General features: G+C 41.1%; 1 protein-coding gene across 11 annotated transcripts; it reads left to right on the top strand.

Annotated features, from left to right (window-relative positions):
- The first annotated feature begins 264 nt into the window (after positions 1 to 264).
- Positions 265 to 17,668, top strand: LOC133898778 (protein CCA1-like). 11 transcript variants are annotated; one of them, XM_062339507.1, is made up of 15 exons: positions 265 to 546; positions 1,014 to 1,068; positions 1,750 to 1,813; positions 1,914 to 1,946; positions 4,960 to 5,024; positions 5,192 to 5,214; positions 5,349 to 5,437; positions 5,662 to 5,689; positions 5,851 to 5,871; positions 6,014 to 6,055; positions 6,125 to 6,236; positions 6,415 to 6,476; positions 15,307 to 15,528; positions 15,629 to 17,005; positions 17,095 to 17,668. In XM_062339507.1, the coding sequence occupies exons 10-15, from the start codon at positions 6,017 to 6,019 to the stop codon at positions 17,437 to 17,439; spliced, it is 2,157 nt and encodes a 718-aa protein (XP_062195491.1). In that variant the 5' UTR covers positions 265 to 546; positions 1,014 to 1,068; positions 1,750 to 1,813; positions 1,914 to 1,946; positions 4,960 to 5,024; positions 5,192 to 5,214; positions 5,349 to 5,437; positions 5,662 to 5,689; positions 5,851 to 5,871; positions 6,014 to 6,016; the 3' UTR covers positions 17,440 to 17,668. The 11 variants fall into 11 exon arrangements, with proteins under 11 accessions (XP_062195491.1, XP_062195487.1, XP_062195488.1 ...); XM_062339503.1 differs by lacking the exon at positions 5,851 to 5,871; XM_062339504.1 differs by having other exon boundaries at positions 5,662 to 5,871.
- The last annotated feature ends 6,640 nt before the right edge of the window (positions 17,669 to 24,308 follow it).

Below are 24,308 nucleotides of genomic sequence, written 5' to 3'. Positions count from 1 at the left end.
AGTCTCGTATCTGTAACCGGTAATGAGGGATTTTCGTTAGATGGGAAGAAAGTAACAGATGAGGTGATGCACGAACCCACTGTTTTTTTATACCGTAAAGATAGATTCCGTGCAAAGTTACGATTCGTAGGATGCTGGAGGGCGGCGTCGCAAGATTGCGGGGGGCGAGAAATCCACAAGAAAAGATAGTGGCTGAGATTTCTCGCGGCGAGCGCCGCGATCGCGACCCCCACCCCCGCCCGCGAGCGCACAGCATACAGGCACACCGCAGCAGCCGAGCGCACCGGGCACCACCACAGCCAACAGCCAAGCCCGCACCTCGAGTCGCGAGAAACTTCCTCTTCCAGTCTTCCTCCTCCGCCCTGATTGCTTGCTTGCGCGCTCCGAGCAGCCAGATCCCCGGGTAGCCGATCGAGAAGCTTCTGGAAGGACCGGGAGGTGGTGGCGGTGGCCGGGAGGGAAGTGGGCACCGGGAGCGCTGCGGGGATGCCGCTGCTGCGCAGACGCCGGCGGGGCCGGTGATGCCCGCCGCGGTGGTCGCCTGAGGTACGCAGGTCGGGGATCGGGGTTTTGTGTTAGCTCCTCCGTTCCCGTTCGCGTGATGAGCTGTGCTTCTGGTTGGATGGTTCTTCGGTGTGCGGGTTGGTGCAGGCCGCCGTGCGTGGGGGTGGACGGGGGAGCTAGGTTCTAGGCGGCGACGACCTAGATTGGGTTGGGTTGTGTTGGATTGCTCGCGTCTGTCGAGGTATACCAAAACTGCCTCTCTAGCTGAAATTCGTCGAAAAGTTTTAGCTTCTTTTTGCGGGGTTAATCTGGGGCGCCGTGTTTCCATTGGACGCCGTAAACTGAGATCACTAGTACCTTTTTATGGTCTTCTTATATATTTCTCGTTGCTTAATTTAGCTTTGCTCTGTTCGGAATGGGCCGTGACTGCACGGGTCGAGGCGTTTGAGGGTGTTGAACTGTTTTGTTCACTGAATTGTGCTGCTTCTCGCCGTGTTCTTTTTCTGCAGAGCAACGGTGGTTGGGATTGCTTCCTGGTGGTGTGTGCTTGGTTACCTCTCGGAGGTTAGCTCTCTTTGTTGGTACAGCTTTTAAGAGATCGTATTGGCGATGTGCTTTAGCAAGTCAAGAGCATGTAGTCGAATTTGGGCGTTATCTGTGTACTGTTCCTGCTGCGCGAGCTGTGCTACTTAACTTTCCGACTTTCTGTTTATGTGCAAGTAAAAAAAAAAGTTTCTATATATGTGAGCTTTGTTGCACGCGGATTTGAATCTCGGATAGTGGCTCCTGCCTCCTGGAGATCTATTATTCACTCTGATCGGGACATATGGGTTCATGGACTCCTATTTTTCTGTAGCTCATGTACTCTGACTCAATAGATTTGGTTACAAAATTCATACCTTTTTAATTCTCTTGCGGGGTGGTTATGCTTATGCACCACTAATTCTGTTGATCCGAAACTTTACGATTAAGGAGGGTGGATAGTTTGCATGCTCTTCGCTTAGCATGCGACAGCAGTGCTGAAAATGATTTGTCCAATTCAGGTTTGCTTGTTAGTCTTGAGCTGTGAGCCTCTAACTATTTTCGGTCCCTAGCCAGTCTTGTGTGTACTCTTATCTTGCTCCAGTCAGCTTGGATTATTTGGTGATTGCAATAATTGCATAGTCTCCAAATTAATGGTCGATTTTGGTGTTACTAGAGACAAAAAGACGACTGAATTGTGATTTCCTGCTTCTCTACTTGCAGTTTGAAGACTGTCAGATCAACTACTTAACTCAGGAGCAAGCTTTTGTGCCTTCTTGTGTTTGAGGTGTGCTTTCATCAGATCTCTTAATTTATAATGTATGGTCATGCTCTGAAATTGTTTCAGAAGGAAGAGTGTAATTTGTGCTTCTCACTTTTCTATGCAGGGCGAAAGCAACTTGATTTAGTGTTTTCATCAGGTGATTAAACTAGGTACTTATGTTTTTCTAAAATTAGGCTGAGAGTTTTTAGTGGATTGATCTGAGAATACTACTATTGTATATACTCCTTCTAGCCACAAAAGATAGTAGTATATACTCCCTCTAGTCACAGAAGAGGATTATAGGCCAGATTATTTTTTGAAGCACTAGATTCTTGTGTAAGACAAGAATTCAAGGGTCCTAAAAGGTTCAAAAGATTTGTGAGGAAGCGACAATCTCTTGTACAAGATGTCTTATGATGCTTGCATGGTACCAAGAGGTACTACCGCTAGAAAAAATGGTAGTCATTAACTAACATAAGGGTATTTTAGGGATGTAGTTTTGTTAATAAAGATAACCGAACTCATGTTCCTCTGAGCTGCATCCTTCAACAGCCGTTCGCAAGGCGTATACATATTCAGCCTCCTCCCCAGGACGTTCTTATTGCTGGCCGACGACTTGTGTTGTCACTCGGTCGTCAATAGGTCCCACCGTTTTCTAGCCGTCGTCACCCTACCAGATGACCCTAATTGCAACATCGCTACCATTGTCGTCGCCGTACATGCTCACCCAGATCCGGCGGCTGGTGGCGCTCACACAGCCCTGGGCTTGCCGTGGTTTGCCGTTGTCCGCCGTGTAGTTTTATCTTCCATCTCAATTTCATGGCCTGCAGAAGCAGTGTTAACAAGTGGTCCACCTTGTAGTTATCTTCTTTCTCAATTTCATGGCATGCAGCAGCAGTGTTAACAAGTGTCCAGTTCTGATTTATGAATGTCTTAATCATTGCATCCAAAGAAATCAAGCAGAGAAATAGGATGTTAAAATATGGTTTTGTTTCCATCCCACGATGATTAAGATTTGATACAATTCGTCATAACACAATTGTTTTACGATGTGGTATTAGGCGGTTATCCCCAAACAGTAAATCCATTCTGTTTAACCCTATCTAAGTTTTGTGTTGTAGAAATTACCAACATAACCTTCTATCCTACCTTGCCAAGAGTTAGGTACTTTGACACAGGTACCTTTGAGTTAGATTGTTGTCAATGAACGGCCAACGATTTACAAGCACCATAAAACACCTTTAGAGGTTGTGCTTAAAGCATTAGCAATTGTTTTCACCAAATCTTGTCCTATTGTTGTGGTTGTTACATCACTGTTATTTCGATTCTATCTATGGGATTCATCTACGTTGTTCATGATACCATGTGTGCTCATGTTGTATCTAACGATATTGGATTTGAATCCGGAGGGCTGCTGCGCATAAAAAGAGGTATTATATTATTAAGAGCCAAGGTTAGATTAATATAAACTTATAAAAAGGTCGGAAAAGTGTAGACATGGTAGGACCAACCACGTGGGTGGGGGTTTAGACAAGAATCAAGGTGGAAATTGATGTGAAACCTGTCGTAAACCTATTAGGACTAGAAGAGGTGTGCTTTAAGGATTCCTAGTTGTGCCGAGAGGACTCTTATCCCTGCTGGAGTGGAACTCGTACCTCACTTAGGAGTACATGTAGGAGACTTTGATAAATACAAAGTTGTGAGGTTATAACAACTTAACAAAACACATTGCAATCTCATCCAAAGCACTTAGGAGTACATGTAGGAGACTTTGATAAATACAAAGTTGTGAGGTTATAGCAACTTAACAAAACACATTGCAATCTCATCCAAAGCATGTAGAAGCAAGACATGCTTACTTAAAATAGGGAGCTACGAGGAGATTAGAAGCTAGATTATTCTTGAGCACTAGGGCAAGAATCCGAGGGTCCTAAAAGGTTTGAGATGGTTGTGAGAGAACATCAATCCTTTGTACTCTTTTGAGGTTGCGACTGGTTTGCCAAATCTTGTCCTATTGTGGTGGTTACTACATCATCGGTACTTTCGGTTGCCGCAGAGCACTGGTGCCGCATCTCACAACATCAGATTTGAGTTTGGGAGCTGCTGCACATAAGAAGGGGTATCAAAGTATAACGACTTGATATCGAGATTTGATTCTATGACAGGTGGTGACAATAGTTGTATGGTGGACAGGGTGATGGTGATGGAGATTACGTGGATGGTAGAGGCCTTAAAATAGGAGGCAAAGATATTGGGTGTAGTGATGGTGCAAGCACCGGTAGTGAGAGAAAGGTTCTTTTGATGGTAGGAGAGATGGTGGCAATACGGTGGTGGTGGTTATGTTTTATTGTTTGGTGAAGGTGAGGCAGTGGGCTCGGAGATGGTGTTAGCGGCAATTGTGAGCCTGGTGGTGTGGCAAAGAGGGAGCTGGTGGTAGCTCTGATGGCGGCTATGGTGTTGTCGTTGGTATTGAAAGTGGCCATGGAAGTGTATTGATGCAATAACGGAAGAGGTGGTGGAGGACGAGGTAGTCGGGGGCATGTGTGGTGGAGGCTAAGGCTAGGGTTGTGCAGGTAGAGAGGTGTGAATTCAGTGATTAGGGGCATACTATTAGAGGTGGTGGAGGCTTACATTGGGGCACGTTCTTAGATGGTGCAGTGGTGGTTATTGTTTAGGTGATGGAGTGTTGGTGCTTTAGTATTAGAGTCTGATAAAAGCCTTAGTCCATAATCTAAACGGGAGTTATAAGCACTATGCATAAATGGCGTGCAGATCCTTAGGTACATCACGCTAATATTTCCTAGATTCAGCAGAAGGGTATAGTTCGGAAGTGCTTACTTGGAGGCAGGATTCGACTTTAGCTCCTAAAGCCAGAATTGACTGTTTTCTTGCTTGTTTTTCTTTTTGATATGAAATGCACATCAAACTTGACTGTATGACTTTTTTATATGTTCTTTAGTTGCTATTTATACCATACTATGATAGTTCTACTGGTTGTGTAATGTCACAATATACATTTAGGCAGTTCCAATACGCTGTTTCTTGAGTTTGACAAAACTGTTTTGGTTAATCGTACTTGAATTACATTCAAATGTAGGGATTGTTCAGGTCAGTATTTAGTTACTTTGGAGCTGTGAGATCCTGGTGCTAACTGTTGTTGTGCTTAACAGTTCGCTCTTTGACCTGGATTCATTCAGACAAAGTGACAGCAGCTTCTAAGCTCACTTAAATTCTGGTAACTATAGTCTTTTTATTTTATTTTATTTTATTTTGAGAGTCCAACCATGTCAATGTCTAAAACCATTGTTAACTTTGGTGCTTTTGATCACGAGCTGTGATGGAAGGCTGGAAGTTGATTGGGAATAGGCACTTACTATGCCACATTTTTTGTTGTTCTGGCAGGTTGTAAGTGTTTGGCTTAGCAGGTGAGCTTGATTTCTTCTTCTCCTAGTGCTTTACAAATTTTCCATGTTTTTGATTGATTTTGTGAATCTAATCCAATTCTTTTTTTGGGATGGTTGCATAATTTGAAAATTTGCGAGTTTTAATCTGATTCTAGTGTTGAAGATAAAGACGGAAGCTTGGTTTATACTTTGCTGACTCGATTTTTGCGTGCAACAGACCAGCTTCAATTGAATTTTTCAGTAGGTGAGTGTAATGATGATGTTCCTGGGATTCTTAGATGAACTAGTTCTTGTAATTGTGGAGTATTTTGTTTTCTTTATTTATTGTGCCTAATTTTAGGTACGAGATTTTTTTTCTCTGTGAATACCTGTAAATATATATAAATAATTGGAGCCATGATGTAATTTACATTTTTTGAGGTGGAATATGAATATTAAAATGGTGTCACGGTATGTTGCATTTTGCAGATTCCGGCAATTGGATCAATTCAAGTAGGTGAGTGGAATTGATCCTTTTGAAGATTCCGATCCAAGTTCAGTTCACGAGTAGAGTCATGAATTCTATAGGTTTTCTCTTGGAAATTTAACACTAATTTGGCTGCTCTTTTGGGACTGGGCGCACAAATTTGAAATATTGGGAGTACTGGTGTGATATAGAGGTCTAGGAGGAGATATGAGGTACTACTTGCGCCAGGTCCAGCGTTTGGTTGGAGATATGGAAGGAGGAGCTCTCTTGTTTGTAGAAGACCTCGACTCCAAGTGACAAAGCTATCAGTTGTTGACACTTCCATTCTATTTTTGTTTCTTTTTCCTGGATTAGGAGATGGAGGTGAATTCTTCCGGTGAGGAAATGTTGGTAAAGGTGAGTTCTTCTTGGATGTGCTTGTTGATTTGTGGTAAAAGAATCAACATTTCATCACTCTCTTTGTAGGCAAGAAAGCCTTACACAATTACGAAGCAGCGGGAGCGATGGACTGAGGCAGAGCACAAACGGTTCCTTGAAGCCTTGAAACTTTATGGCAGAGCATGGCAACGCATAGAAGGTGAAATCTCCTTATATATCGTATGTCGAGTAGTTTTATGCTATTGCTTCTGATTTCATCAAACTGTACTTACTGTGATTATTAGTTATTTATTCAAATGGATTTAGTTTGTTTATTGATGTGGATCTTGCATTTTTTTTTCTTTCATTTCATTGTTTGCTTCTGAATTATTCCATAGAGCATATTGGGACAAAGACTGCTGTGCAGATCAGAAGTCATGCTCAAAAGTTCTTCACCAAGGTTCTTTCTCTATCTGATTGGCTTGTGTCCTTAGATTTGCTTATAAAATTGAATGGCTTTTGTGCTTATTTCCTGATTTTCAATTCCTTCACTTTGCTGCAGTCTTTTCTTTCTTTCGTTTTTTTCTTTGTACATGTGTGTGCCACATTGATGGTTTTGAAGAGCATGAACAGCGAATGATTTATTTCTTTTGATTTTCATGACTTAATGAAAACAATGATTTATGACCTTGGTGTTCTGTTATTGAATGACAAATTAAATTAAAGCATGTTGAAATAGAAGAAACATGATAGGAAGCGTGCTTATCCCTGTTTCATTTATGTACCTATCCACATTGCCACTGCACTTCACCCTGTTCATTTATTTATGTATCCACGTTACCATTGAGCTGACTTACAAAACTAAAAAAGCTTTGGTACTAGTTAATTTATTTATGAATTCAATGCTAATGTATACTATGATAATTCAGTGCACTTGAGCGAACTACAGGAAAATGTGTACATTGTACCTCAGGTTTGAGCTACATAATATCATAACCAAGGTCTTAATGGCCATTTTTCAAAAGGTTCCCACATTTTTCAAAAGGTTCCCACACTTTGGCGGTGCCTGTAAATATCAGCCCATATCAGCCCATCCCAGTCAAGTTTCATTGTCGTCTCATTCCTTCATCGGTTTTCAACTTGTAACAACATTTAATTAGCATGTAGAGTCCAAAACAATTCAAAATGGTTTACCCTTACCAGGGTCACTTTCTCTCTGTACCGATTGAGATTTCTAGTTCTCGGCAGTAACCAGCCTGCCACCGTTGGGACTAGGAACCTTGAATAGAGCCACCGTCTATCTGTTATGAATAGCAATTGTATTCATCATGAGGGCTCTAGGCCCGAATATATACATGTACAGAGTGCCACAAATGGCAAACTATCAATACTATATAAGGCAAGAAATAAACCATATCTCTAACAGCCCCCTCAAATGCAAGACATATGCAATAGCGTTGCTTTTGAAAGAGTGGACACTAAGTACTAAACTAAGCTTAGTACTTAAACTTAGACAATATAAAACTAATACATCCAAAACCTGTCTCTTCAAAATCATCGTAGAGTGAAGCCTTGGTAACATGTTGAATCCAGCCGAAGAAGTGCAAAACGAAGTACAAGACTAGAGTCGTGATGATGACAACAAAAGAATGCCAGCGACAACAAGTAGCAAGACGACAAACAAAATTGTCACTAAAGCTACGGAAAGACCAAGATGACAAAAGAATGCCCTAGATTAAGAATTGCAAGCAAAACAATGTCAGAGTAGCAAGACAACAAATGAAGTTTTCACTAAAGCGACGAAAAGACCTAGATGGCGTTGTTGCATCAATAACGTTGGGAAAAAAATTAGCTAAACAAAATTTGGCTAACCACAAAAGAAATCAACTGACTGATAAAAGAATATGTGGACTCGCACGACATTGATGAATTCAAAGTGAGAGTAGACTTGGATGTGGACGCAACGGAAAATAAAGACTAAAGTTAGACGCAAATGAAGCTAGCAACATTAGGCACCGAGCATACCAGCACCCATACTAAAGTCCAACGAACTAGCACTTGACACACAAGAAGCAAGCAACAACACACATCACCAAAGCTGTGTTGCCGCAGACCCAAAAGAGCAAGCGTACATGCCATGTTCGAGAAGAAAAGGACACCAACATAGTCCATGTGTGGCTACTACTCTCTGTTACGAGAGAAAATAGAGAGGAGGGGCTCGTTGAGCAGCGGCTCATTTGCGGCACGCAAACGCGCGACGACAGTGGCACAAGATCTAGCAGTGGTGGCAGAGCCCCGGAGATGAGATCCAACGATGGCGCCGCGGCTCGATGAAGAGGGCTGACAAATGGAAGAAGCTCCAGATGGCGGCATCGATAGCGTGAAGAACCCTGGCGGCTAGATACCGATCAAATCAAGTGGGTTTCGGGACCTTGACGTCGGAAGGAGATCGGCACTGACGCTTGACAATTCAATGGAGGCTAGCGGCACTGAAGGAGTAGAGCGGGCCGAGTGGGCAATGTCGACCGATGAGCTACCGGTGGATCTAACGACAAGGGACTTAGTAGTGGCTTGGATCCGATTAGGGAAGAGCTGATCCGAGTGGTGTGCGGTCAATGCAGACAGAGGCTGGTGACAGTGAAGAGAACCGCAACAGTGTTGAAGACAGAACCAACTAGTGACGAAGATTCGACGCGATCCGATGAAGGTTCGGCACGATCGAACTAGTGACCAAAACGGCGAGTGAGAGGCCATGGTTGCTGCTCAGAACGAAGAGCAGCAGCAAAAACAGTGTAGCAAGGTGCAACAGATCGATACCGCAGTTGGTGTCGTAGGTTCCGCCACAACAGATAGAAGAAGACAAGGGTCAACATGAGATGAAGTCGATCTAAACGGCAATGTCCTCAAGATGAAGAGCACGCCGACAAATGGTGGTGGTGGGCAGGCGCAAGTGCAACGTCAGGGAGAGAAATCCTAACCCTAAGGCTATGATACCATGTTATGAATAGCATTTGTATTCATCATGAGGGCTCTAGGCCCGAATATATACATGTACAAAGTGCCACAAAAGGCAGATTATCAGCACTATAGAAGGCAGGAAATAAACCATATCTCTAACACTATCGTCCATATGGCTGAAGGCTTTAAAAATCTACTTTGTGTAAAATGACTAAAGAACTGGATAAGATTTTGAGATTGTACATGTGGACACTAAAAAAAATATTAAAGTTGTAAAAATAAATTGCATGAAATGCTGTATTTGATGATGGCAAATATCAAGTTAATACTATACGTATAACATTTATGAGGAAAAAAGGAAATATTTCAGTTATTTCTTCCCATCCCCTACTCCCCTTCCCTCTTTTCTTTGTCCTGCTGGGCGACTTGTCTGCCCTGTGCCTTTTTAGGGGCTATGCTACCACCTGATGGGGGCTACACTGTCATCACCTTGCAACAGCCACTGAATTGTTGCCTTGATGAGATTGCATCATCATCCTCTCAATGACATCCTTCCCAGATCTATGGAAGGGAAAGGATGGCAAGGTACTTACCAATATCTGAAATACTTCTGCAAAAAGTCGGGGTGAAAGTGTCAGCCTTCAATCAAACGAATACATATGGTGCTTAAAACTTCTAACCTTCTAGCACATTGACTTTTAGGTTAAGCAGGGAATAGATGGGTGAGTGAAAAAAATTGTATCCACCCTCCATCCCTCACTCAGGTGAAGCAATGTTGGAAATTGTAGTGAGTTTGGTCTAACAGTCACTAGCTTAGTATATTTTTCTTTGAGACTAATTATTTGGCATGTCTAGGTTTCATAAGGCTTTGGTTGCTATATTGACAGGAGAAAAGGAGAAAGCAACGGTTTTGGGATGCCCACTATGATTCATGGCACTAACTAGTTCTTCTCTCAGGGCCTTCCACGACCCACAACGCTTCAGATGCACCACTATATTGGTTCCACACATTGTAGCATTAATCGCGGCCATATAGCTTTAGCTACTAGTTTTGACTTTTGTGGGCTGAAATCCACTGTGGCTAGGCTTCATTTTGAATCTGATTAAAAAAATCGACCATGGGAACCCCCCCCTGGCTTTGTTCTAAAGGTAGGGAGTACTGAACCCTGGCTGGTGAATCTGATTTAGTGGTGGGCAACTTAAATAAAATAAAATTTTATATTGTTTGTGTCACAACTCATAATTAGTAGCGTGTTTTTTTACTGCTTCTGATACCCATCAGTTATATGACCGGTCATATTAGCATCTACCCAAATGCTGCAACATACCTCATGCTTCAATCTCCTCAAAGCCAGTGATACTATGCTACGCTCCTGCTTGGTCAATGAGGGTAGGGAGTACTGAACCCTGGCTGGTGAATCTGATTTAGTGGTGGGCAACTTAAATAAAATTTTATATTGTTTGTGTCACAACTCATAATTAGTAACATGTTTTTTTACTGCTTCTGATACCCATCAGTTATATGACTGGTCATATTAGCATCTACCCAAATGCTGCAACATACCTCATGCTTCAATCTCCTCAAAGCCAGTGATACTATGCTACGCTCCTGCTTGGTCAATGATGATGGGCATCATGGTTGACATTCTAAGTTCTAACTGAACCTTTCCATGGCAATCTGAGACCAGGAGGGTAATATTTATATGACGTATAAAATTAATCGAAAGCTTGCACACATAACCAGCAGGGTCGGGATGACATTTTTTATGCAGGTGAAAATTGTTTACTTAATTAACAGTGTCAAGGGAAACTCTTAAAAAATCTTTGGAACTATAGAATTTCCCTTGCCTTTTTCAGTTTGAAATTCTATTGTGATCCATCAGCACCATTCTAGAGAAATTAGATTGTTGCCACCCTGAGGGCAAGAAGATGATTTGTTGACTGATCAATATCTGTTGCTGTCATGTGATTGGTAGTGTCGCACACAATTTCAGTGTGCCTCAGGTCAGTGCTAGTTGGACGGTCTTTTCACCTGCCAATCAAGTTAGTTTCGTCTCCATCCAAGTTGGATTAGTTATTTGGTTTTCAAACTATAAGTTAGTTCCTAAGATAAGCTGAGTCTGCAGCTATGAAAGGCTGAGTATTTATTAGCTTTGGAAGGGAATGAGTTGAGTTTCCATATGAAGCCCTTTTCTACCCACAGTCTATTCCTATCCCTCTCCTATGGAGATAGGTACCTTTTAAGCTGCGCTATCCAGCCTCTTTCTTCAGTCTCTATGGAATTTACCCTGTTGACAGTCACACCATTAATCAAATGTGTTTTCCATCTTTCCCCAAACATTTATTCTTCCATAATTTGATTGTATGCTATCATGAATCATAAACATTACCTAAAAAAGTGGTTGAGAAGATTAATCTGTCGTCCTTTTTACTCTGTCATCCTTATTCATGGATGGAATGTCATAAGTTGATATGAAAAGTTGAATCAATGATATATCACTTTAACAGGGTTATTAAAATGTTAACACAAACTAATTTCTTGCCAGAATTTTCCAGTTTGGTGTAATAAAAGTATTTGAGTTTTCCCAAGATACAATTGAAGAAGGCCTTTGCAACACCCCGTGTCCAAAATCCGCTTATAGCCAAGCCCCACATGGGGTGGGTCCGCATACGCGTAGCACATCTGTTACACTTTCATCATCGTTTCGTGTAAAAGGGTTAGCCTGGAGGAGCTATGTTTGGAACACAAAGGTTTATAAGTTGGCCCGAACCTATTTAAACAACCAAGGTGGTACTAGATCACCACACTAGAATATTTGGGCCACACAGACCAAAACCAGAAATACTAATGGATCGGGGTATTACAGCATTCGTGTTTCATTAACTTAATTTGTAAAGTTGTACCTGAAACACATCTGAGAAGATCATTAGTGAAGTTTGAAGATTCTTCCTTCTTTTGGCTTTTGTTTGTCCCCAGTTCATTATTAATAATGAACATGTATTATAGTGTTCCATTAATCCTGTTATAAGACCTTACATATGCTGATCAACCTCTGAAGTAAATAACAACCACAGGAAACAGAAGGGTGGTAGGGTCCAGAGGCACATACTATTGCGAATTTAGAACATTATTGGTAGATAGTTGCTTGATCAATTGATCGCTAGTGGGACAGTGGGCCTGGCTAAACTGCTACTTTTGTATGCGCTTATAGTGATGATCTCGTCGCAGTTCACAAGTGGCTCTTTTGATTCAGTCTACAATTTACCAGGGATGTTAAGCTTGTTAGCAACACTCAAATACATCTATCTCTATGATATGGATTGGAGGCTTTGAGTAATGAATATTGCTATATTTCCATGAAGGGTTGTTAGCTATGATTTGCTTGGTGCCGTTCATAGCAATTAAGAAAGATGAACAATAAAAAATAGAACTAAGGTACAAATGTTTGTATTTTATTCCATTCACAAACATGTTCATCACCATCCACTTTCATCCTACAGGTGTAATGTGTGGATGAGTGAGAATTGTGTGCGGGGAGGTTTAAACTTTTTCTGTGCCCTATTGTTGTCCTCGTTTATTGTGGACACGTTTGTCGGCAAGACCTACGCACGGAGGAAGAAGCAGCAGGTGGCGTCTGCAACGTAAGTTCGACCAGAGCGCGTCCAGAGCATGCGCGTCCAGAGCATGCGCGTCCAGAGTGCGCCAACGAGGTCCAGTGCCTCGAGTCCGTTTCAGTTGAAGTTAGATTGAGTTAGTTCGAGCTGATTGAGTTGAGTTTGTTAGCTATTTGTTAGGAGATCCATTTGAGATTGTTACCTCGGTTTGTTAGGACCGTCTCTATATAAAGAGCACGCATAACTCTTAATAGGAAAAAAATAAGGAATTTATCTAGTCATCTAAATTGGTTGTTCAGAGCCTCAACGTGAGGGGAACACACCACCACCTCCTTGTCCTTGTCTCTCACCGAATTAGCCATATCATCTTTGGTATCAGAGACTTTTTGATCATGGGCGACGCCGTCTCCACGTCCGACTTCAAGGCCGTTGTCGACCAAATTCTCAAGATCACCATGGTCAAGACCAAGGTGACCACCATCCGTGACGAGATGGCCACCATTAAGGGCGACCAAAGCTACCTCTCTGTGGTCGTCAATCGGCTCCAGCCTCAATCTTGGGAGGACACCAGCGGCAAGATGCAGTCGGACTCCGGTTGGTCCTTGCATCAAGCTTTCGGCGGCATGAAATCCGCATCGACGCCCACGGTGCATAAGCTCCACTTCCCGCCTTCCCGGCATACGACAACATAGATGATCCGATCTCTTGGTTGCATAAATGCGAACAATTCTTTCGCTCTCGGTGCACGTCGGAGGAGAAAGTCTGGATGGCCCCGCTCTACATGTTCGGGGCGGCGCAACAATGGTACTACCGCCTTGAACGTAATCGCAGCGTGCCGACATGGCCACAATTTGTGGACTTTGTCAACCTGTGCTTCGGCCCTCCAGGTCGGAGCAATCCTCTCGACGGGCTCACCCACCTATGCCACACAGGCACGGTGGCAGAGTATCATGACTAATTCCTGACGCTCCTGGCGCGCTGCGAACATGTGATCGAGCGCCAACAGGTCGACATCTTCACCACCGATCTCCGTAATCCTCTCCGTGTCGACGTCGAGATGCAACGCCCGGACACCCTCGAGGACGCCATGGGTCTGGCGAGAGCCTTCGAGCGCCATCTGCAGATCGACGATGATGATCACCGTTCCGGGCTCCGCGCGCTGCAGCGTTATGCATCGACACCACATCCTCAGGCATCAGCATCCACGACCATGCCAAGGATAGCACTTGCGACATCTGTGTTCGGCATCACCCTTTCCACAGCCTCCATGTCGGCCCGCACGACAACGACGCTAGGGGCACGTTTCATGTGCCTGTCCCAGGCGGACATGGCTGAACGTCGAATGCATGATCTGTGCTTCAATTGTCCGGAGAAATTCTCCAGGGAGCACATGAGACAATGCACAATGAAGGGGATCTACCTGAGGGAAATTGATGACGAGGTGACCACAGATGATGACTCCGACACTGACATCGAAATCTCCCTTCACGCCCTCACCGGTATCAAGATGGGGCATACCATGCACCTGGCCACCACTGTCACCGTCGCACCATTGAGAGCACTGGTGGACTCCGGGTCCACGCATTCATTTATCGCCACCGGCACGGTAGAGCCCCTCGTCCTCATTCCAGAGTCACGGCCTGGCCTGTCCATGGGCGTTGCAAATAGTGAGTGTGTGCCATCCTCAGGCGTCTGCAAGGCCATCAACGTCACCATCCTCAGGCGTCTACAAGCACGCCACCACCTCCTTGTCCCTGTCTCTCACCGAATTAGCCATATCATCGTTATCAATCCACTTGCCAAGGTACAAGCTGCCTGGCGACAAGCCTGTAGCTAGGCTCTCCCAGGGGCTAAGGTACCAAGAATGTATTCTAATTTTTTACCCTTTTTCTGTAGTTTTTATTATCTAATCTCGTCTTCCACATTCCACGATGCAACCGGTTTCGGAGTCCCCTCTTCAGACAGGATTACCCAGGTGCCGCCTGGCACTGCGCATCGTTGTCTGCTCATCGTCCTCTGACAAGCTTGTGGCCAGCAACACTGTTGCCACCCTGCTGCCAGTTGGCAGTCTGTAGATAAGCAGAATACAGTGCTTTTTTTTTTGGTCTTCTTTGGCCTTTTCAAAGTTGTCTAATGAACTACTGCTTATATTTCTTTTTTCACAAGATTTAAATTATGCAGTTCTGTGATTTATCTCATTTCATAATTCAAACTATTGAACACAATTTGCAATGCGCTATTACAATTTTCAGTCTTGGGAGGTTCAGTTCAGGGATAAGGAAACTGTCAAACTGGAAATTAATTTCCTGATTTTGGTTATTAACTCATGTCTTGGCTAGAGGGATTAAAAACTGTTCTGCCTGATATGTAACTTATCTTGCCTGCTTTGTACATTGTTTTTTATAAACACACTGTTGTATTACCATCACCTTGTCCTCCCCTGGAATTTACGTATTCTCCAACTGGTTTATGATGGGCTTGAGTTTGTATGTTGCTGCTAAAATCTTGCCAGCTAGAAAATGCATGTTCACAGTATTGTTGGCTTCTAAAAGCCACCTATGGAGTGCATTTTCAGTTACCTTGTAAGATTCTAGAAATTTTGAGACTAACAAAATCCAGTCACTAGAAACAGTTTCAATACTTCAAAATTTATGTTCCTCTAGCATGTTATATGAATTTTTTTATATGTGTGTAGCTAACAAATTAGGAAATTGCAGTTGGAAAAGGAAGCTATGAGCAATGGTACTTCTCCAGGGCAAGCTCATGACATTGACATACCTCCACCACGGCCCAAAAGAAAGCCTAACAGTCCATATCCTCGGAAAAGTGGTCTCAGCTCTGATACACCAACCAAGGAAGTTCAAAATGATAAGTCAACAATATCAAATATGAGATGGACCAATGGTAATGCAGAAATGGTAGGTGATGCATCTCTTCAGGTAAATTCCCCTGGTATTTTGCTTTGCTAGGATTGTACTAATTTTATCCTCTGTATTACTATCTTTCATATTCTTCAATTGTAAATTTTCTTGCATCCAGAAACTTCAAAGAAAGGAGGTGTCTGAAAAAGGAAGTTGCTCGGAAGTTCTTAATCTCTTTCAAGATGCTCCATCTGCATCATTTTCTTCAGTTAACAAAAGCTCTTCGAATCATGGTGCACCCAGGGGCATTGGACCAACCAAAACAGAAATCAGAGATACACCCACCATGGAAAAGAATTCTTTTCCCATTGATGTGCAAGCGGATGTAAAAGAGATCAATGATCTGGAAATGGAAAGGCTTAATGGAATCCATATCAGCTCTAAATCTGACCATTCTCATGAAGAATATTTGGATACCTCAAGGCAACAAATGAAGCTAAAGCCAACGTCTGTGGAGATGACATATGTGGACAGACAAATCGCAAGAGCTTCACACTCTCAAATGGAGAGAAATGGGGCAACTAGCATTCCGGTCACTGGAACTGAAGGAACTCATCCTGACCAAGCAAGTGATCAAGAGGTAGCCAATGGAAGCATGAACCCATGCATCCATCCAACAGATTCTGCCGATCCAAAATTTGATAGTTGTGCCACACCGCAGCCCTTCCCTCACAATTATGCTGCCTTTGCACCGATGATGCAATGCAACTGCAATCAAGATGCCTACAGGTCTTTCTTCAACATGTCATCCACCTTCTCCAACATTCTTGTTTCCACATTGTTGTCAAACCCTGCCATCTATTCAGCCGCTAGGCTTGCAGCGTCGTACTGGCCAGCAGCAGGAAGTAACACTGTTGATCCAAATCAAGAAAATCCCGCAGAGGGTTCTCAAGGAAGGAACATAGGTTCTCCTCCAAGCATGGCTTCTATTGTAGCAGCTACAGTTGTTGCAGCATCTGCATGGTGGGCAACACAAGGTCTTCTCCCTTTTTTTCCTCCACCCATGGCTTTTCCATTTGTCCCGTCTCCTAGTTCTACCTTTCCCACAGCAGATGTTCAACAAGCTTCAGAGAAAGACAGAGACTGCCAGGTTGAAAATGCACAGAAGGAATGCCAAGAACCTCGAATACATGATCAGTCTGAAACTTTAAGAGTTGCAGCATCTTCAGAGTCTGATGGGAGCAGAAAAGGCGAGGTGTCTCTCCACACTGAATTAAAGATATCTCTGGTCCAGAATACTGACACCACACCTGCCACAGGAGCTGACACAAGTGATGTGTTCAGAAACAAGAAAAAGCAGGATCGCTCTTCATGCGGTTCCAATACACCTTCAAGTAGTGATTTAGAGGCAAATAATGTTCCTGAGAAACAAGACAAGGCTAACGACAACCCGAAGCAAGCCTCCTGCAGTAACTCGTCAGCTGGTGACACTAACCACCGCAGATTTAGGAGCAGTGGAAGCACAAGTGATTCGTGGAAGGAAGTTTCTGAAGAGGTTATAATCTACCAAGACCCTGAAAATTCACTTCTATCTAAATTTTTTAGCACCCATCACTGCCTTCTAATTCACATTTCTATTGTCAGGGTCGTCTGGCTTTTGATGCGCTGTTCAGTAGAGAAAAGCTTCCCCAGAGCTTTTCTCCTCCGCATGCAGAAGAATCAAAGGAGATTACCAAGGAGGAAGATGAAGTGACCACGGTGACAGTTGACCTCAACAAAAATGCCACAGTTATCGATCATGACCTCAATACAATGGATGGGTCAAGTGCTTCCTTTACCAATGAACTGTCGCACCTGAAGCTGAAATCCAGCAGGACAGGCTTCAAACCGTACAAAAGATGCTCGGTGGAAGCAAAGGAGAATAGGGTGCCGGCTAATGATGAGGTTGGTACCAAGAGGATTCGTCTTGAGAGCGAAGCATCTACCTGAATTTATTTCTACATGGTTACTGGCCTCTACCAGGAAGTTGATGTCTAAAATTATATTTACGTCTAAGCTACAATAGGACTTCAGACCTTGCAATGCAGTACTTCATAAAACTCAATTTATTGTGTGTTGTATCTTAATGCTTGGCAAGCAGCCCTTCTAGACTGCTTTTAAAACTTGTCTCGTAGACTCTGAATTAAGCATTAAGCGACTATTGAACTTCTTGGTAAAATATTCTTCTTATGCCTTATAGTTTGGTGAAGGATAATAATTGGAATTTGATTCATTTTACCGGATCAGTATTTCCATGGTGCACTTGATGGTTGATGCATAAGTTCAGTCCATGAAGTTGTAGTGAATTTGTCGACACGTGGACTTTAACAATAATCTGTTGCCAAAAGTAATATTTTGAACATTCTTGTTTGCTGTCGCCAATAAGTTGAGGTATTTAGGAAGTAGCCAGAAGTTTTACTTGAACAATTTATTTATGTTATGCTTCTACGGACTTTTCTTAAATTAGGCTCATGGCTTTTCCTGCCATCTCCATTATTAAGAAAATAATTCTCTCTTCTATTCGTTGTAACTATATACAAGGTGTGTCATCTTACCTTAGACATTGCTCTTGTTGCAATAAAAACCAACTTGACCCTGTCCTGTTCGATTTGCACATGTTACCTAGTTCCCACATGTGGTCCTGAGAAAGATCAATGGAGAACATCTGAGATTTGAAGATTCTTGAATTGACCTTCTTTGTTAATCCATGAATTCTTTATTACTGGTGAGCTGCTATATATGTATGGAATTATTGTCAACTGGAGTACTTCGTTTCACTTTTTTGTTTAAGATGCTGAAAGGATGTACATACAGATCATTGTGTATGACTGTATGTGATGTGATTCACTTGCCTAGCTTACAAATTCTAATGGGAGTCCTAGAGTGGGAAGAACATGTTCAACGTTACGTGTCCACTCGCAAACATGGAGATGCATGGCTAAGTTCAGCGGAATCATGAAATTGTGCTTTGTTTCATGCAAGTTGCAACACCATGTATTGTTGTAGCTGCTCAGGCTGCATAATTGCCCATGCAAGTTGTAACACCAAATATTGTTGTAGCTGCTCAGGCTGTAAAATTGCCCACGCAAGTTGTAACACCAAATATTTCTGTACCTGCTCAGGCTGTGTATAATTGCCCAAAGAACCTCTAGATTTCCTAAAGAAAAATCAGGAAAATGGTTAGAAATAGCGCTTGGCGTGGAATCCGCAATCTAGCTGCCATGGTTTAGTTCGATCTAGAAGGGGGGGGGGGGGGGTAGAAGTACTTCAGGGGAGATCAGAATGTGAACTGTTTCTCTATTTCTCTAAAATTACCCCAATTATTCTTCTTTCTCTAAATTGAGTTCGATCATTAGTTATATATAAAGTCAAGCACGTTTCCTAATTGTAAAAATATTAAACTGGGATTGAGGCAATATGTAGCGTATTACTTTGACACTAACTATGTCTAAGCGATAAGATCTCTCTTTTAATTACTACCAAGAATAATAGCAAGAGAGAAGTTGTCGTTTGGTTGAATCGGTGAAGTTGTACCAATGTGAGGCTATGTGGTGTCATGTAGATCCAAGATTCAGTAACCCAGGTATGTAATTCAGAATTATATAGTACAAAATGCAGGCTAGGTTTTGCCATGCGTAAATTGATTCGTTCCTCACAGTATATATGAAGAAAAACCGCAGCGCATTTTCTCTTTCACCGCACTGTACAATGGGGATGACAAGTCCGGCCGTGTGGAATAATTCAACACGAAAATTATACAAATAAGCAGCATAAATATAAAAATATCTAATATCTACTATATAAAACGCAAGTTGGTTCCCGCATTATTTTTTTAATACTCTCCTCCTATCTAATAAAAATCCTTAAAATTCGAATAACTTACTCACTTTTGTCATCCACTCTCATCCTCCAGCCTCTCAATCTTGTTACCGACTACGGATATGTGATATGTTTCACTAAATAAAAATAAATAAATAAATTATAAGAGAAATTAGCGGATGATCTCCTTATTCTTTTTCAGATTATATCTGAAATCAAACTATAGCATCCTTCCGACGTATTCATTTGGTGGCTCTTTCGTTATGCATCCACATCTCCATACCTTAAGTTTGTACTTAATATTATCGCATCCAATATTTGTTTTCGTTACAAGACATGGCACTATTACATCCGGTTTTAAGACTAAACCTAATGTAAACTACATGTATGCTAGGATCAAGTTATATATATATATATATATATATATATATATATATATATATATATATAGTAATATTATAAATGAGTAGCAGACGTAATATCTATTATTACAACATTACTTTATTACATCAATGACCCAAGAGTCTAAAAGAAAATTACAAAGCAGTGTAAATAAACTCAGCACAACATCCAACTCCATAGGCAATCGACCGAAATGTCGCCCGCCTAGAACTCGGTCCCATCTTCTAAAATCCTTATAGTCTTCACCTTCTAAGCAGCAATAAGATTATAAGAGAGAATAAGCGTGAGCATATGAAATACTCAACAAGTATGACAAAGTATGACATATGGGGCAATAACAAGAATGACTTACTCAAGTGTTTGTTTGCATAAATACCACTTTTATAGTAAAACCGTTATAAAGACAACATATTTATTAAATGAATATTCTTTAAGACTTGAGTCAAGATTCCAACCACCTTGTCTAATCCGAGATTAACGTCTCCGATTTAATGAAGTGTCTAATCAGCTCTGTTGCCTAGTCAGCATGCCACGTGTATAGTCACGTCGACGTTTCGTGCGACATGGCAGGTCCAGTTAGCGCTCCCTCGTCGAGTCAGCAGCCCAATCAGCTAATGACATCAGCATTATGCAGTAAATCGAATTTCATGTTAGCAAATAATCTGTGATAATCTGAAAAATAGGTTCTTCTTTATTAAACAATTCTAGAAATTAGAAAATGGTTTAGATACATGTTTATAAATGTTTTTAGCTATGCATTTCTGTAAATTTTATTTAAGGTTTTCTAGTGTAAAAATTATTGCAAAAATATTAGAATAAATGTTTTATTTTGGAAAATGGTTTAGAAAATCTAGATTAATTCTAATAATGTTTAAAAATGTTTTCTTTGATAAAGTAAATGCTTTTAATATGTTTTGTTTCATATATAATTATTTTTATTTCCAAAAAATGTAAATAAATTTCACAAATTGTTTTATTCAGTTTTATGCCATAAAATAATTATGGAAAATTTTAAATAAATTTTTTAGGCCTTTTAAAATTAGTTTTAACTCTAAAAAAAAGTTTTGTCATTTTAGCTGTTTAAAAATTCATTTAGCTGTAATTTTCGCATCGTTGCTCCGATTTGGGTGGTTCTTGCACACAAATCTTATAAAAATCGTGCTCTAGCTTGTTCTAGAGTTTGTTTATTTTGTTTACTTTTTTAGTGTTTGTTCTTAGTGTTGCTTGTTTGTTCGCATTGAGAGGAGTTTGTCCCGAAGGCGTTCGAGAACATCCAAGATCAAGACTTCAGTGACTTTGAGTACCACTTCAAAGAAGGCAAGTGTCCTGGAATATCTTGCACCTCTTTTTACAAAGTTTTATTTTACAAATTGCATACTCGTCAAATATGATATCCTATGGTTATAGTTTGCTAGATTTTCCCTAATATTCCTTGTAACCGTAGTATGGTTATCATGTTTTCGATAGAAAATACGTAGTGTTGCTTACTCATTGGTAGCTTAGGCAACGTGTGTTTTGGTTAATAATGATGATGTTTGGTAAAAATGCTTAGACTTGAAAAGTAGGATCCGAGCAAGTTTTGCTTGATGGTTGGCCTGTGGATGTGTTCCAAGCAAGAATGTTGGCTTTGTCAAATATTGATTATCTCCCTATGTTGGCTCATGGCGGGCGATCTTGCTTACATCATATTAAGGACCGGTTCGTGAAGTGACTACTCATAAAATAGTGCAACTACAAGCCTAGTATGGAACGTGCCTAGCTGAGTAATTCGCCATCCTTTCAGCATGATGTAGATCATTTGGTGGTGCGGGGAAGGGAGGGTGTACTTTCTGGAACCGTAAGACACAAGAGAGAGCTTTTAGGGTGGAGGGTGTACTCCACTTATGTACGGTAGTGAAATCTCAGCAGATAGACCCATGATGAGAGAGACGTTGGAAAGGCTTTGTAGTGGATTTCTAAAGCACACATCGGAAGTGTGTAAGAGTGATCCGTCAGCCAACGGGTACTTGGCAAAACAGGAAGACACATCTTGTGGGTAAAGTGTACTACTTCTATAGAGTGAAAATTCATATATCGATCGTGCTCACGGTCATGAGCGGTATGGATTCCTCACATGAATAGTCGGGTGTTTCTGAGTTAGTTTTGGATTGAATTTGGTGGATCACAGTGGTGGGAACTGTGATTCAAATTTAGTTTAGAGGTGGTTGGAATCTTGGTTAGAGAGCAAGGTGGTTGGAACCTTTGCTCAAATCTTAAAGAATATTCATGTAGTAAATAGGTTGCCTTTATAACTATTTTACTAAAAAATGATATTTATGCAAATAAATCCCTGAGTAAACTATTCTTGTTATTAGCCCACATACCATACTTTTCCACACTTGCTGAGTATTCCATATACTTACACTTGTTCTCTCTTTCATAATCTTGTTGCTTCTCAAAAGGTGAAGACTACAAGGATTTTCAAGAAGATGGAGCCGAGTTCCAGCGGGTGACTTTTTGGTCGATTGCCTATAGAGTTAGATGTTGTGCTGAGTTTATTTCCGCTACTTTATAATTTTCTTTTAGAAAGGGTCGTTGATATAATAAAGTAACATTGTAATAATGCATATTGCGTTTGCTACTCACTTATAACGTAATTATATGTATGTAATTTGATCATGATATATATATAGTTTATATTTAATTTGATCTTAAAACCAGATGTGATGTGATAGACATTTAGCTAGTAATAAATAAATCATCACATGGAAGCTAACGCCAGAAGAAACTGGGAGGATGACATCAGCAGATCAACTTGTCACAGACTCAATCAGCCAAGTTCAAGTTAAACTTTCGATTGAAATGTTGTCCACTAATGCACGGTTGTTGGCCTCGAAAAACCCGTTGATTTATCCTTGATTACAACCAAAGCAAGCAAAAACCTAGGCATGGAGGGGACCATGGCAAAATCATCAGTATTTACCTGGAAGAAAGAAAATGTGCATACATGCATGTATGATCCGGTTACTTACCAATCTGTGTTACTTTTAATTCCTACAGAAAGTCCTACAGGTTCGGTCTAAGGCCAGTTATGAAGTATGAGTTATTTACATAAATATTTTTTTCAATAAATATAGAATAGTTACCATATCTGGATATTTTAGGATTTTCTATAATTTTCGAACCATATTTCTATCTCTAGTAAAATGATCTTTGGATGAAAAGAAACTACTCGTAGATAACTAAGGCATCCCGTACAAAGAAAAGTTTATCTTTAAAAATGAAAAGAAGGTTTATGTTTGCGCACACCTCATAAGTTGTAACTCACAGTGTTAGCTTCTCGTGTTGCAATTATGCATTTATGGACGTGAAATTGTAACTGGTCTACCTAACAAGTTGTAACTCACAGTGTTTCGAGTTGCAACTGGAGGATGTGTGCAGTGCGAATAACAAATTGTAACGCACAGTGTTAGCTTCTCGTGTTACAATTATGCATTTGTGGACGTGAAGTTGTAACTAATCTACCTAACAAGTTATAACTCATAGTGTTTCGGGTTATAACTGGGAGATATGCGTAATACGAATAACAACTTGTAACTCACGGTGTTAGTTTTTCGTGTTGCAATTATGTATTTCTGGACGTAAAGTTGTAACTGGTCTATCTAACAAGTTGAAACTCACAGTGTTTCAGATTGTAACTAGAGGATGTGCGTAGTGCAAATAGCAACTGCTTTGGCGCAGAATAGCCTCGCCGTGTATATCTATATATATAGAGAGAGAAAACGTGGAACAAGAGCCAATAAAAATTGAAGAAGGCGTTTAAACCTTTCGATAAACTAGAAGACACCTAAAACTAAGCAAGAAAATTATCGACTAGGTTTAGATCTATCTAGTTATATACCTGCTTCTAACAAACTCAGATCAATACAAGATAAATATAACGTAAAATTATTATCATCAAAGAGTCCCGAACCTATATAAAAACCCTCATAATTTGTCATACTTAAAATATTTCATACATCTTTAATAAATTTGTTAGATGTACCGTTCACGTATCATTTTTATTCATAACTGGAGTCCGTTTCCCGGCCCATCTCTGTGAATTAAACTCCAGCACTCGAAAGTTGATCTTCTCCAACCAAAATGACTGTTGTTCGATGTGCATTGATATTTGTGCAATGCACATCGGACGTCAGTGCATGCGGTGCGGGGGTGGGGGGGGGGGGCGACATGGTAGTGGTAGAAATGACTTCTGTAGCAATTTTACTGACGGGTCATCCAGATCAATCAGGCCAACCAGTTTTCTTATATATATATATATATATATATATATATATATATATATATATATATATATATATCCCAACTCACTAACCACAGCACAAAACTTTACAAAGATAAATACAAGTGGACACAAGGCAAAGCAAACTGCATCTGCTTAATATGTCCATGAGGAATCCTTAGTTGACATGACCTACCGGGCTACCCCAGCAACAAGTTGCAGTTAGCATATATACAACCATGCATATGCATGCTGTACATATCCAGGCAGCACTAAGTGGTGTTGAAAAGATAGATTAGTTAATTGATTACTATATTAGTCATACCTTGCCTGCCCC

This window comes from Phragmites australis, chromosome 18, assembly GCF_958298935.1.
Source record: "Phragmites australis chromosome 18, lpPhrAust1.1, whole genome shotgun sequence".
Lineage (NCBI taxonomy): Eukaryota > Viridiplantae > Streptophyta > Magnoliopsida > Poales > Poaceae > Phragmites > Phragmites australis.
The sequence above is the reverse complement of the archived record's forward strand: the minus strand, read 5'-3'. Positions and strand labels throughout refer to the sequence as shown.

Excerpts from the sequence above, each read along its gene's own strand:
- LOC133898778 (XM_062339506.1), top strand. The coding sequence starts at position 6,017 with ATGGAGGTGAATTCTTCCGGTGAGGAAATGTTGGTAAAG. Across the intron at positions 6,477-15,306 it reads CTCAAAAGTTCTTCACCAAG|TTGGAAAAGGAAGCTATGAG; the intron begins GTTCTTTCTCTA and ends AGGAAATTGCAG. Across the intron at positions 15,529-15,628 it reads TAGGTGATGCATCTCTTCAG|AAACTTCAAAGAAAGGAGGT; the intron begins GTAAATTCCCCT and ends TCTTGCATCCAG.